Source organism: Orycteropus afer, unplaced genomic scaffold, assembly GCF_000298275.1.
Source record: "Orycteropus afer afer isolate SDZICR_OR568_19922 unplaced genomic scaffold, OryAfe1.0 scaffold00258, whole genome shotgun sequence".
In the NCBI taxonomy this organism is placed as follows: Eukaryota; Metazoa; Chordata; class Mammalia; order Tubulidentata; family Orycteropodidae; genus Orycteropus; species Orycteropus afer.
In genome coordinates this window covers 1,606,077-1,621,681 of record NW_006921845.1, presented here as the reverse complement: position 1 = coordinate 1,621,681, position 15,605 = coordinate 1,606,077, and the positions used below count along the sequence as shown (strand labels likewise).

Sequence of the window (15,605 nt, the reverse complement as noted above, 5' to 3'; positions counted from 1 at the left end):
TTGAACTGCCAGCCTTCTGGCTAGCAGTCAAATGCCTTAGGCACTACACCACCAGAGCTCCCAATGTGATAATATCTACTTAGAATTGTTTTGCAAACCATGAGATGATTGTTTTAGTTCTGAGAGCACCTTTTATTAGCTCATCTTTAAGTTTGATAAGGAGCTCTGGTGGCATCGTGCCTATGACTGCTAGACAGAAGTTCAAACCTATCAGCCACTCCGCAGAAGGAAGACTGGGCAATAAAGTCCATAAAGATTTACCAACTCAGTGGCAGTGAGTTTGGTTTTTTAGGTTTAAGTTTGATTGTCAGTGGGAAAGTAGGGTGGGTGGGAAGGACCTGCACAGCCTGGCTCAAATTGAGTCAAATTTGACCTCTTCCTTAGGGAAGAGGCACTGACTGGGGTCATTTGGGCTGGTAAGCTCTTAGGCTGTGAGACTAGGTAAATCACTGGGTTCTCAGACACCCCTCCCTCTACTGCTCACAGGTGCTGCCAGTGATGTAGACTGGATTTATCTCTTGATGCTCACCTCTGGAGCTGTATATGCTTTGGAATTTGAGTCCCAATAATCTGTGGGTTGCCCATGTTGTATATAAGAGGGTCCTTGATACATGTTTTTGTTATTGTTACGTGCCATCGAGTCGGGCCCGACTCAGAGCCGACCCCTCCTTGGGTTTCTGAGGCAGTATCACTACAGAAGTAGATTGTCCAACCTTCTTTCTGTGGAATGGCTGGTGGGTTTGAACCACCAACCGTCTGGGTAGCAGTCGAGTGCTTACGCACCACGCTACCAGAGCTCCTCCTTGATACATAGAACATGTCAATCCTAATGTAAGATATTCCAGGGGTCAGCAAAATTGTTGGGAATTTTACTTTAAGTTTTTAATTGGCAAATCATCAGAACAGTAAAGTAGAAGTGATGGGCTTTGTGTATGGTAAAGATGAAGGGACTGTGTGCACATTTAGCTTTGCCAAGCAAATTGGCAGCTCTGTGTATGGTGATGTTCTGGTTTTTGGTGTGTGGGTGTGTGTATGTGTGTCTGAAAATTTGGTGTAAATTGCTTCTAAGTTTTAAGGTCATTCACTTCCTGGAAGAGCATAAGAGCATGGTTATGAGTATGATCACAAAAGTCATATATTTTTCTGGTTGAGGACGTGCAGGCACTGGGGCAAGCAATTATTCCACAGATTGTTTGAAGGCTTTCCAGTCTCCTGGGGATCTAGTTTAAGGGGTATGCTTTCTAGAGATCAATACACCTTATTGTGGTGGACAATCCACCAGAACAAGGAATCAGTTTTGGTTATACTAGAATCTTGTTTATAGTGATATTTTTGGTAATGGGATTTTTAAAAATTTTTATTGTGGTAAATATATATGTATATAACAAAACATTAGGAGCTCTGGTAGCATAGTGACTAACCAGAAGGCTGGAGGTTCAAACTCACCAGCCACTCCTTGGAAAGAAGGTTGGGCAATCTACTTCCGTAGTGGTACTGCCTCAGAAACCCAAAGAGGGGTCGCTATGAGTCAGGTCTGACTCGACAGCACATAACAACAACAACAACATAGCAAAACATTAGCTAGTTCAACAGTCTTCACATGTGTAGTTCAGTGGCATTAAGTTCATCTTGTTGAAACATTACCCTTGTCCATTCCCTAACTTTTTCATTGTATGTTAATGGAAACTTATGATGAGTAAAGTCAATGGTTCCTGGAGCATAAAGCAGAGGTCACCAAACTTTTTCTGTAAAGAGTTGATAGTAAATATTTTTAGCTTTGCAGGCCATGCAGCCTCTGTTGTAACTGCTCAAGCTCTTGTGGCACAAATGCAGCCATGGAAAATAAGTAAATGAATGTGCATAGTGTGTTCCAATAAAACTTTATTTATGGACACTGAAATTTGAATTTCACATGATTGCCTGTAAGGCGCTCTGGTGACATAACTGCTAACCAATAGGTCAGCAGTTCAAACCCACTAGCTGGTCTGTGGGAGAAAGATGAAGCAGTTGCTTCCATAAAGATTTATGGCCTTGGAAACCCTATGGGACATTACTACTCTGTCCTATAGAGTCGCTAAGAGTCGGAATTGACTCGATGGGTGTGGCATTTGGTTTGGTTTGTATGTCATGTAATTTTCTTTTTTAAAAAAAATTTTTTCCCATTGTTTCAAAATGCAAAACCTGTTCTTAGTTCACAGGTTATATGAAAACAGACAGCTCCAGATTTGACCCTTGGGCTGTAGTTTGTTGACTCCCGATCTAAACTGTCAGATGCTTGCATAATGCAATTAACAAAATATTTATTCATCAGGTATATGGGTTTTTTTTCTCTCCAGTGAGCCAGGAGTGAAGATGAAAGGCAGTTAAAGTCCACTTTACCAAAATGTAAATCCTAAAGGGCTTTATACAGTGAAAGGACTCCACCCTCAGTTCCCTCTTTACCCCTCAGGCTCCTCAGCCCAGCCCCCATTGTATGCAGAGGAAACCAGAGGACCCCATCAAGCCTTTTACTTTTCTGGGATTTCCCCTTCCCACCCTCAGATTTGCTTGTGAGTCTGTGGAGTGGATGAGTTTGGGGAACAATGGGATTTTTATCCTGTTGGACAGATTTAAGAGACCCAAGTGCAGAGAATGCAGGAGACATTTGCTCATTGAGTTAGAGCCAGGGAGGAAAGGCTAAGAGTTAGGCTCTTTCTCTTCTCTCTTGCTAGCAATGGACAGCCTTTAGATGTGGGGGAATGGAGTCTTCACCAAGGTTATGCCATTTGTCAGTATAGGCAGTCCCCGATTTACAACTTACTAGACATTTTGAAGTTACCTTGAACCATACTTATGACTGCTCTTTTTTGGTACATCCTATTGTTAGTAATATGTACTGCATACAGTGTTGCAGTGCATAATTTGCTGATGTGATGATTCTCATACCAACCTCCAAAAACGAATACTAATAATAATAGAAACTAAAAAAAAAAAAACAAAAAACAAACCAACAACAAACAGGTAATCAACTTACATCAGAACCAACTTAACGGCAGTTATCAAAACAGAACCCAGTCCTAAGTTGGGGACAACCTGTACACTGTTTATGCTAAGCTTACTTGGGGAAACTTTTATCTTTAAAATGTTGAAATCCCCATGTCTTTGTCCACTTGATGTCTACATAATCTTCCCCAGGGTTGAGAAAGAAGCTGAGCGTTAACAGTTTATATCCTGTATCTTTCCTCAGCAGCCAGCAGAGTAGCCAGCAAAGCAGCCACGATGATGATTCGAGCCGGTTCCTGAGTCCTCGAGTGCGGGAGGAAAGGTAAGATCAAATGAGGAGGGAGAGAAAGGAAGCAAAGAAGAGAGGAGGTGGGGTGAAATGTTTGAATATGGTTGCGCTTCTACCACATGCCAAAGCTGTGGGAAACTGAAGAGAAATAGGAAATTGACAGACCTCTGGGCTTGAAGATTGAGTAGAAAGACAAGATGTTCATCCAAGAAATGAGAGGTACCTATTCTAAAGGCCTTTGATGTCCAAGTAAGGGGAGAAGTCAGTATATGAGAAACCATTTTGTTGGGAGCACTGCATGGTGGACTTAGGACTTAAGCCATACCTTAAAGGTTAAGTACAGTATGAACCAGAAGGGGAAAGCATGGTTTGTACCCAAGGAAGGTTGTATGACATGGTATATAGCATGTGTGACATCAGAATACCACTCTGACCGGATTGGAGTGGATTGTATGTGTTGGAGGTTTATGGTGAATGAGGTTGGATGTATAGTCTGCAGTGAGAATACTGAGGCTCCTCAGAGCTAGTTTAAAGAGTTGAGAGTATGGTAGGCACTCAGGATATGAGGACTAGTCAGGGTCTGCTTCATGTAGTGTCTATGAGATACCACTGTTAGGGAATGGTCGAGAGAGGGGGAGTAGATCTGCTGTAGCAAATTAAACTTCTGTGCCCAAAGAAAGTTGACTGTATTGATGTTGAGTAAAAGGAGGTTTCACCTAGTGTATCACAGGGCTTTTGGTCTATCCTTGTTTACTATTTTTATCAACAAGTTGGATGAAAAGTAGTTGTTTTTTAATTTATTTTTTAAATTACTGTGATAAAATCTGTATAACAAAGTTTGCCATTTGTTTAAGTGTAGAACTCAGTGACACTGACTGCATTCACCATACTGTGCAACCATTACCGTTATCCATTTTCAAATGCTTTTCATCACCCCAAAGAGAAACTTAGTACCCGTTAAGCAATACTCTCCATTTTTCCCTGCCTCAGTCCCTGGTAACCATGAATCTACTTTGGTTTCTATGCATTTACCTATTCTAGATTTTTCATATAATTGGGATCATGCAGTATTTGTCCTTTTGTTTCTAACTTTTTTGATTTTGTTTTCAAGGCTCATCAATGTCATAGTCTCTTTATATCTGAATACTATTCCAATGAATGTATGTATCACATTTTGTTTCTCTTCATCTGTTGATGGACTCTTGGGTTGTTTTCACAAAAGTAGAAGTTTTTTTTTTTTTTTCACCATATCTATCAAACTAATGGTGGACATCCACATGAGAAGCAATAGAGAGTACTTTTGGTGATTAAATCAAGATTCAGTATTATTTTGAATAGAACAGGGTGGAATCCAACAAGATTATATTATTTAAAAAAGAAAATGTGATGTTATACATTTATATTAGAAAGGATTCATTTCTTAAGCATAGGATTGCCATGAGGAGCCTAATATGAAAGGTTTTCATGTGAATAAGAACTTGAGGGCATTAGTCACCAGCCAATAGGAGCCAGTACTATGACACAATTACCAAGTGGTCTGTGAAAGTGTGGTGCACTGATTCAAAAAAGGTCTCACTGCAATTTGCACTAGTTTGAACATACCTGGTGTATTTTCCCAGTTATTTGAAGGTAGATATTGGTAAATTGGTCCAGAGAAGAGAGATCTGGATAATAACCTTATCATTACAAGATTATTTGAAGGAAAAGGGTTTAGCCTGGGAAAAAAAAAAAAAAAAAAAGATAGAGGTTGGCTATCACTAGAACAACACTATTTAAACATCTGAAGGCCTGAGAGTAGAACTAGAGGGATAGACGTTACAGTGAAAAGGTCTTCAGCTCAGGATAGGGAAGAACTTTTGAGTAATTAGAGCTGTACTGCAGTGGAACAGGCTGCCCAAAGTTCCTCTGTAGAAATGTTCAAACAAAAGCCACATAGTGTGTTGTAAAAGGGATTCCTGCCCTAGATAAGAGGGTAGACCTATCCAATTCTTATCTCTTTAGATTACAGAGTTTTGAGTTTTGCCCTAGTTCTCAGTTTTGTGCTCATTATTAACCACAATTAATGGTTCAGCTCCTTGTGGGGCCCACAAGAGGAAAGACTGATCATTCTCGTGAACATACTTAGTCATTTATGATCTGATGTCAGTTCCCTTAGTTGCTGGAGTGGCTACACTCTCTTTACTTTCTGGATTACAAGGGACCATAGAATTTCCCCAGTACATCTTTCCCAGAGCTTGTGCTACAAACCTCTCTGGTAAGCATTCCATCCATTTTTGAACATGACATTCATGGTTGTTCCTCTTCTAACAGCTGTTTGATTGCCATCCAGTAAACTTACTTTATATTAGCTCTGCTAGTTGGGACATATAGTCCCCTGGTGATGCAATCAGTTACATGCTCTACTGCTAACTGAAAGGTTGGCAGTTTGAACTAACCAGAGGCATCTCAAGACAACAACTTGGCAATCTGCTTCTGGAAGGTCACATCTTTGAAAACTCTATGGAGTTAGGTTCTACTCTGCACACATGGGGTTGCCATAAATTGGAATTGAGTTGATGACAACTGTTTTTTGTTTTGTTTTGGTTTCTTGGAGCATTCGTAGGCAGGATGTTAGTAAGTCCTGAATTGCACATACCCTAATATGTTTTTTTTTTTTTTCAGTACAACGTCAACTCTTATTCTAGAACATGGTTGCTTGCTAACTAGAAAGAGCTCTGCCTATTATTTACTATTTGGGATTGTACATTGTTATAAATTATATTCTAGCCCCCTTTTTGCCAACTCCCCCAACCAAATGAAATGTTGCAAAGGATCTTCCATCCAAACCTCTATCTAGAAAAACCCTCTAAGGTTTTTCCCTTGTCCTTTCTTCCTGCCTCTGGCTCACTCACAACTCCCTAAGTGCTTCTTGGTGAATATGAATGTTGTTTTGTGGGGAATGGACAGGGCTCTGATCAGAAGTACACTTCCTGTGATTATTCTTCTGTGTGTGCTCACCATGGACTTTCTGAATGAAGCCTTTCTTCTCTTCTCAGCCAGTGGGTTTCTTCTCCTGGAGAGAACAAGTTGTCCCCAGAGCACTAATTAATCACTCAGCCTTAGCTCAGAACAAACCCCTACACTCTGCACCTAATCCTTCCTCTAATATGTTTCCACCCAATTAAGAGTCTCTCGGAGGCCTTTCAGATGTTAGTCTGTGATGTCCTGGCCTGGGGCAACTGGTGAGATCTGAACCCTAGGGTGGTGATCAGGCTTATGCCCCACTCTTGGCCTGTTTGATTAGCAGTGCACCTGGCAGTAATGGTGGTGTATCCTACATGCGATCATCTTATTTACTCTTTGCCACTTCCCTGGGAGGCAGGTAGTAGTAGTTACAGTAGTTGTTATTTACCATCAGGGCTTTGGACCAATTCTTCCTAGTTCAGTCATGGCTGATGATATGAAACTGGGACAGACCAGAATTTGCAAAACATGGATGCCTGAAATGATAACTAAACAGGGGAAATTACAAGCTGATGCCCTGCTAGAAACTTATTTTCCTCTTAAAAAATAAGGGCAGCATATATGCTGCATAACAACCAAATCTCTACCCTGGCAGAATCAGAAACAATGGTGCCCTACTCAAAGATGGAAGCTGACCACACCTCTTTGAATTTGTGTCATGCTCCCTCCCTACCAAACCAAAAAACCAAATGCACTGCCATTGATTCAGATCAGACTCTTAGCGACCCCTCCTTGGGTTTCTGAGGCAGTATCACTACAGAAGTAGATTGCCCAACCTTCCTTCTGAGGAGTGGCTGGTGGGTCTGAACTGCCAGCCTTCTGGTTAGCAGTGAAATGCCTTAGGCACTATGCCACCAGAGCTCCCTCCCTAGTCCTGGCAATAATCCAGCATCCCACATCAGGCTCCTGTCTCTTCTGAGTCTCTCATTTCAGGGCTTTGACCTATAATTTTTCCCATTCCAGTTATTATTCCAAAACCAAAAAAAAAAGCTAAACTCACTGCCTTCCAGTTGATTCTGACTCATAGCGACCTCTGTTGGGTTTCTAAGGCTATAAATCTTTATGGAAGTGGATTGCTTCATCTTTCTTCCATGGAGCAGCTGGTGGGTTTGAACCACTGATCTTTTTGGTTAACAGCCAAATGCCTTAACCATTACCCCACCAGAGCTCCTACTAAGCACCCATATTTTGCAAATTCTGGTCCATCACAGTTTTGTTTTGTCTGCCATGACTGAACTGATTCAAACCAGTTCAAAGCCCTGGTTGCTGTCAAGTTGATTCCCACTCATAGCAACTGCATGTGACAGAGTAGAGCTCTGTCTACTGCTTCATAGGGTTTTCAAGACCTTTCAGAAGCAGATTGTCAGGCCTGTATTCCAAGGTGCCCCTCAGTGGGTTAGAGCCACTGAGCCACAACCTTTTGGTGGTAGCTGAGTGGTTAACAGTTTGCACCACCCATGGACCTTGGGAAGCAAGTAGGACAGGTCTTATTGTCATGGACAGAGATTGATCAGGTTCTAATGGCTAATAAGGGCCCTTTTCTGGGTTGCTCCTGATTTTCCAAACATGTGTTCAAATATATGATGAAACATGGTTATATAAGAGTAGGCAAAAATATAACATTGACTTTTCCTGTTGTAAAAATCAGTGTTATAATCCATCAGTATAAGATGCACTTTCAACTAGTTAAATGAAGCACTGCTTTTTCTCTTTATGGTCCTCACACAAGGCTCAGAATGGATATAGTATTTAGAAACAAAATAGCTGCTCTTCTGTAGCTTAAAGAATGTCCACATTACAGCAGTGGGTGAAATGCCTCAATATAGTGTCTGAACCCAAGGGCTTCTGAGAATTTATTTTTCTTATGTCAGTGTTACATGCTAATGATGATCTTTGGAGCCATGACAAAGTCAGAGGGTAGATGGGTGCAGAGAGACAGTTGTCTTCTGAGCATAAAGGAAAAGTGTTGACTTTAAGACAAGAATCAAATTATTGATAAATGAGGATTTGTCTCAGAGATAGGGATTTCACTGCCCGCTTCTGCCCCCAGGTTTCCCATATTAAGCAAAATAGGTAACTTCCCCAATGAATGTGTGTGTGTGTCTGTGTGTGTGTAATGGAATAGCAGGGACGTTTTTCCATTTTCATGCTTCTCTGGGTGAAGAAGCCGGGAGTACTCTGAAAACCCACTAGCTCCGAGGTTCATGACAAACTGGAACAATTGTTAGGTTTTCTCAAGTCCCCCAAACGTGATTAAATAAAGTCATCCAATGGGAGGCACTTTCAAACAAAGCCAGCAGTATAGAAAGGAGCTTTGATGGTGTAGTGCCAAAGGCATTTGACTGCTAACCAGAAGGTTGGCAGTTCAAACCCACCAGCCACTCTGCAGAAGGAAGACTGGACAATCTACTTCCATAAAGATTTACCACTTGGAAATCCAGTGGGGGTTGCTATAAATTGGAATCAACTCAATGGCAGTGAGTTTGGTTTTGGCATTTTTTTTTTAAATTGTGATTTGGGTGAAAATTTACAGAGCAAATTCAATTTCCATACAACAGTTCACATACACTTTGTCTCATGACATTGACTGCAATTTACCCCAATGCAACAGTTCCCCTCCCCTTGCTTCCGATAGTTACCTCTTCCCTGTGTCCATCCCTCCAGGCACTCTTGCCCCCTGAGCTGTCTCCCTGTGCATAAACAGCCCTTCTTTCGCCTGGTTTTGTCATGTTAATGGCAAGAACTTTCAAACACAGACAGCAGTATAGAAAAAGAAGCTGTTTTACTAAGGACAGTTTATGCTCACAACGTTTGGTTGCAAGAGAAGTGTGGTCTCAATTGACTAGGAAATCTGTCAGTGGTGGGAAAATAAAGACCTGAAGGGATGGGGAGACTGATAACACAGTGCTAGTGCCAAGGCAGTTTGGGGGCATTCTGGATCTTGGGCCAGACCAGGCATCCAAATACCTGTTCCTGTACACAGGCATACATGCCACAAAGTTTTATTACATGTCTACAAGGTACTAGGGAGCCTGCCAGAGTCCAGGCTACAAAGATGGATAGGAGCCCACTTCCTGCTGCTGGGCACTGAGGTGTACTGGAAAGAGCAAACACTTTGGACTGTTTTGAATACTGTCTTATTTTATATTAACTGGTGTTTGTAAAAGCAATTTACTTAGTTTCACTCGACCTTATTTTCCTCATTTATAGAATTCCAATGTCCACTGCATGTTCTTATAAAGAATAAATGAGATAACATATATAAAGAGCTTGACATTTAATAAGTGCTTAATGAATGGTAGCTGCTAGTACCCTGATTTTGGCTATCATGACATTTTACTCTCAGTTTCTTATCAGATCTATACCCTCTGTCTTTGAAGAAAGAGAGACAGAAAGAACATGTATAATATTGAACATCTGCAAAATTTCAGACATAGACACAAAGGATAAATAGATCAGGGCCGGTGTTTCCCCTCAAGAGCTTTATTGTCTTATGGTGGGACATATTTACAAATAATCAAGTATTGTTGTTATTGTGAGCTTCTATCTAGTGGCAACCCCATGTACAACAGGATCAACCATTGTGCTTGATAAGGTTTTCATTGGCTGATTTTCAAAGTAGACTGCCAGGCCTCTCTTTCTAGTATCTTAGTGTGCAAGCTTCACTGCAACGTGTTCAGCATCATAGCATCATAGCAGCATCCAACCCTCCAATGATAGACAAGTAGTGGCTTTGCATGAGGAACATTGGCCTGAAATCAGACCCAGGTGTCCCACGTGGAAGGCAAGAATTACACACCACTGAGCCGCCAGTGCTTCAAGACATTATTTATTTGGTGCTTATTATGTGCCTAATTCTATCTCCATATTAGAGTTTAGGAAATGAGGCTCAGTGCAGTTAAAAGATTCTCTTAAGAATTATACGGCTACTCTGCTGGGGTGGGGTTGGGGTGGGTGTCCAGAAAGCCTCCACAGAGGGGCTTGTGCTTCAGCTGAGAGCTGCAAGATGAGTAGGAGTTTGTCACATGGACAGCATTCCCATCTGAGGGAACAAATTGTACATAGTGTGGAGGCGTGTGAAAACCAGACATGCTCAGAAACTTCAACTACTTGAGTTTTGCTAGAGCATCGTGTCCTAGGACAGGGATAGCTAGTCAGTGACTGGAAATCATGCTGGGTCAGGTAGGCAGGTGTCTGATCATGTTAGGTCCTGCCAGGATGACGAGTGGGTTTTATTTATAAATCATGTATACTCCCTGAGGAATCTTGAGAATGGGGATACCTAGGTCACTCCCAGATTTGCTTGTGAGAAAAATCATTTTGGCTTCAGTGTGGGAGATTGATTTAGCAGGTAAGGACTGGACCAGATACACAAGGAGAGAAACTGGTAATGGATTACCATCCATTTTCTCATTTAACAAATCTTTATTGAGCATATACTATATGCCAGCTATTCTTCCAGGCATTGAAAGTACAGTTACGAATGAAATACCACTGTCTATCGTCTCATGGTACTTACTTTCTAGTGAGGGGATGTAGATAATAAACACACACACACACAAAACAATAGTAACAACAACAAAAACAGTAATAACAGGAGCTATGAAAGAAGCTGGAAAAAGGTGATATAGTAGACTAAAGCTTGGGGCTGCTTTAGGTTGGGTCATCAAGGAAGGCTTTCTAGTGTGGTGACATTTTTCCGAAGTGGTAGTAGAGGCGGAAAAGAAGGAACCAATTGAAGATATTTGGGAGGCTGATTTAGCAGCACTTATATCTGGGTTTAGGGAGGTTGTCTAGTGTGAACCTCAGGTTTCAAGCTTGGGTAGCATAGTCTAGATGTTCAGTGCCTGCCTAGTTGTGATTTGGTTCTACCATGTACTCTGTGATCTTAGGCAAGTAAGTTCAACTGTATGCTTCACTTTCCTTGTCCATAAATGGGTATAATAATAGTATACTCCTTATAGAGTTGTTGAGAGGATTGAATGTTGTGTATGTTTGTGTATAATGATTAGTGTGGAAGTAGTCCCTGCCACATGGTTACATAAAAGCATTATCTATGGAATTCCAGTAAGATGGTGGAATAGGCAGACAAACTACACAGACCCTCTTCAACAAAGGAAAATGGAACCAATTAACACAGATATAGAAGATAATCTTGGAGCCCTGAGCTTTGAAAGGAAGGATATAGAAGAGGACTACCCTCTGACTAGTAGAAGAACCTGCACAAAAACAGCAAAAAAGGAGACATATGGACTTGTGGACTGTCAGTGATCCTGATGTCATGGACAGTTTGGGTATTGCCAAGTGGGTTAGGGCCTAAGAATTAAACTAAAAATCGGCCCTACTAGAGAGGGGCTGCTTGGAGGACTACACTGGTGGCTGGAGAATAAAAGGGGAAACAGTGAAGGAGACAAACCAAGCTGTGGACTTTTGGCTGCTTGGAGGGTGCAGCCATTTTGAATGTTTACAAGAGGTTCGACCATTTTGGATATTTAAAGCAACAGCATTCTCTCAGATCCCAGAGACCTAAGAATAGGCTCCACTTGCCAGGGACAGCAAGACATATGACACACTGAGGACTGGAAAGGTTCTAGTTTTTGGCTTTTTTGCTCTTCTTTTTCCTGGTTCCCACTTTTTTCTTTCTTGTGGTTCTCCCCATTCCTTCTTTTTCTTTTTGCATTTTACCCATTTTTTCCCTCATTATTCTCCTATTCTCCCTTTTTTCTCTTATTCCCCGTTCCCCAGATATTGTGGTTTTTTTTTTTTTCCCCTTTATTCATATATCTTTTGGCTTTATTGCATTTCTTCTGTTTTTTTTTTTTTTCCCCCCCTTTTCTTTATTTCTCTTTTTGGTGATCGTTCCTATGTTTTTGTGAAGTGTGTGCTTTTTTTGTCCTCTTGCTTTTACTTTTTTTTTGGTGGTTTTTTGATAGCTGTTTTTGTCTGAGTGGGAGACAGCAACCATGCCCATACAGCCCAATGACAGCTACATCTCCTGCAGCTCCACTTACTGAGTGAAGGCTACCACTTCCTTCTGCACCAACTGGTGCAGATGCACGACCACCAATAAAAGCCTGACTCCTCCTTAACTGTTCTTCACAAACAGTTAACAGAGATCTGTGCAGCCACTCTCATTCTCTATCATAACCACCAGGAGACCGATGATGAGTGCATAAGTGCTGCCAACTAGCAAATAGAGGAGGATAGTACCCTGCTTACTCAGATACATCCAAAAAAAAAAACAAAAACAAAACCAAAAAACAAAAATCTTGGGCAAATCATTTCAACATACAATCACCAATTAAATATAAATACAACAAAGTCACAATGTCTCGTAGACAACAGACCATCACAATCCACACAAAGAAGCAAGATAAAGCAGTAGAAACAAGGGAACAAGATACAGACCCAGAACACATCTCTCAAGAAGAAACAGCATTGGAACTCCCTCATAAGGAATTCAAAAGAATTATATTTAGGTACCTTCAAGAGATTGAGAGACTCATCAAGGAAAACACAGACAAAACCCTACAACAGTTTTGGAAGAAAATACAAGAACAAAACGACAAACTAAATGAAAATCAGAAATGATACAAAATCTACAGATAGAAATCCAGAGGATTAATACTAAATTTTGAGAAATAGATAACACATTGAAAGGGCAAAGGAGTAGAATCGAATCAATGGAAAACAGAATTAATGAGATTGAAGACATATACCACCTGAATACTTCTTTGGAAGGATCAGTCAGGAAAAAGATTAAAACAAAATGAAGAAAGCCTAAGATTCATGTAGGATACCATCAAGAGAAATAACCTACATGTAATTGGAATTCCAGAACAGGAGGAGAAAAATAAAACCACAGAGAAAATTTTCCAAGATTTATTGGAAGAGAACTTCACTGATATGATGAAAGATGAGAATATATCCAATTAGGAAGTCCAACAAACCCCAAACAGGATAGACTGCAAAAGAAAGCACAAGACATATCATCATCAAATTCACCAAAACCAAAGACAAAGAATCCTGGAAGCAGCTCTAAAACCAAACACACTCACTGCCGTCAAGTGGGTTCTGACTCATAGTGACTCCTCTTTGGATTTCTGAGGCAGTATCTCTGTGGAAGTAGATTGCCCAGTCTTCCTTCCAAGGAATGGCTGGTGAGTTTGAGCCGCAAGCCTTCTGGTTAGCAGTCAGATGCCTTAGGCATTACATCACCACATGAGAAAAACAAAAAGTTACCTACAAAGGGCAACCAATGAGACTAAGCTCTTATTTCTCAGCAGAAACCATGCAGACATGAAAGTAATGGGGCAGTATATATAAAACCCAGAAAGAGAAAAATTTTCTACCAAGAATTATATACCCACCAAAATTATCCCTCAGATATTATTTCCAGATAAGCAGAAATTAAGGGAATTTATTAAAACCAGATCAACCTTACAAAAGATACTGGGGAGTCCTTTGAACAGAGAACCAATAATAGCAAACAACAACTGACCATTAGTACACATGATGACATAACCCAGAAAGCAACCCAGTTATGGAAGTATCCAAAGTAAAATAAGGTTACAAAATTGAAGACAGGAAACCAGAGATAACAATTGGCAAATGAGGACAACTCTAAAAAAAAAAAAAGAGGGAAAAAATAATGTAGTTACAGAATTTCCAAATGGTGAGGAAGTCAAGAGAGTTGCAAGATAGAATGGACTGTTCTGAACTTGGGGAGAAAATTTTATATCACAGGGTAACCTCAAAGCAAAATGATAAACCTTCACATCACAATAAAAAAGACACAAGCACAAATATTTAGCAAATACTAAAACAACAGTAACAAAGGAAATTATGACATGATTCATAAACAAAATGAGCTCACCACAGTGGGTTTGAACTGGCAGCCTTTTGGTTAGCAGTCAAATGCGTTAGGTACTATGCCACCAGAGCTCCAATATGGAACAAAGAAACCAGGAACACCATGAAAAAACACATAACAAAATGACAGCCACAAGTTCATACTTGTCAATAATTACACTGAATGTAATGGATTAAATGCACCACTCAAGAGACAGAGGGTTGCAGACTGGATAAGAAAACATAGCGCATCAATATGCTGTCTGCAAGAGACACACCTTAAAGGTAAAGACAAAAGTAAACTAGAAATCAAAGGATTGAAAAAGATATATCAAGCAAATAGCAACCAAAAAAGAGCAGAAGTGGCAATATTAATTTCTAATAAAATTGACATAAAGATAAAAACCACCATAAGAGACAAGGAAGGACATTATATAATGATTAAAAGATCAATTTAACAAGACGATATAACCATAATAAGTATCTATGGACCCAATGAAAGAGCCCCAAAATACATAAATCTGACTTTAACAGAATTGAAAAGACAGATAGATGACTCCACAGTCATAGTAGGAGACTTTAATACACTACTTTCAATGAAAGATAGAACAACTGGAAAGAAACTTAACAAAGATGCAGAAGACCTAAACAAATACGATCCACCAACTTGACCTTATAGATATCTACATAGCATTTTACCCAACAGCAGCACAATTTACATTCTTTTCCAGTGCACATGGAATATTTTCCTTGATAGATCATCTGTTAGACCATAAAGCAAGCCTTAATAAATTTTGAAATACTGCAAAGCATCTTCTCAGATCACAATGCTATGAAATTGGAAATCAACAATAGGAAGATCAATGGAAAAAGAACAAACACATGGAAACTGAACAGCACCCTCCTGAGGAATGACTGGGTAACAGAAGAAATAACAAGTGAAATAAAATAATTCCTGAATCAAACGAGAATGAAAACACAACATACCAAAATCTTTCAGATACACCAGAAGCAGTGATCAGAGGCCAATTTATAGCAATAAATGCACACATCAAAAAAAGAAGAAAGCCAAATCAACACCTTAAACCAACATCTTCAATAATTAGAAAAAGAGCAGCAAGAAAAGACTACAATCACCAGAAGAAATGAAATAATAAAGATTTGAGCAGAAATAAGTGAAATAGAAAATAGAAAGACAGAAAAAATCAAGACTAGATGTTGTTTTTTTGAAAAAATAATAAAATTGACAAACCATTGGCAAATTTAACAAAGGCAAAGAGGGAGGGAATACAAATAACATGAATAAGAAATAAACTGGGCAGCATCACAACAGAACCAACAGAAATAAAAAAAGATAATATCAGGATACTATGAAGAACTGTACTCCAACAAATTTGAAAATCTAGAAGAAATGGACAGATTTCTAGAAACACACTACTTACCTAAACTAACACAGACTATGATAGAAAATTTGAACAGA

The 15,605-nt window shown here is 39.9% G+C and overlaps 1 protein-coding gene across 1 annotated transcript in view; it reads left to right on the top strand.

The window, feature by feature from the left end:
* Positions 1 to 15,605, top strand: part of GRAMD1B (GRAM domain containing 1B) — a 295,766-nt gene that overhangs the window by 82,267 nt on the left and 197,894 nt on the right. The window contains exon 2 of the mRNA XM_042782193.1: positions 3,227 to 3,304. Within this exon, the coding sequence (XP_042638127.1) occupies positions 3,227 to 3,304 (78 nt within the window). The remainder of the gene's footprint in view (positions 1 to 3,226; positions 3,305 to 15,605) is intronic.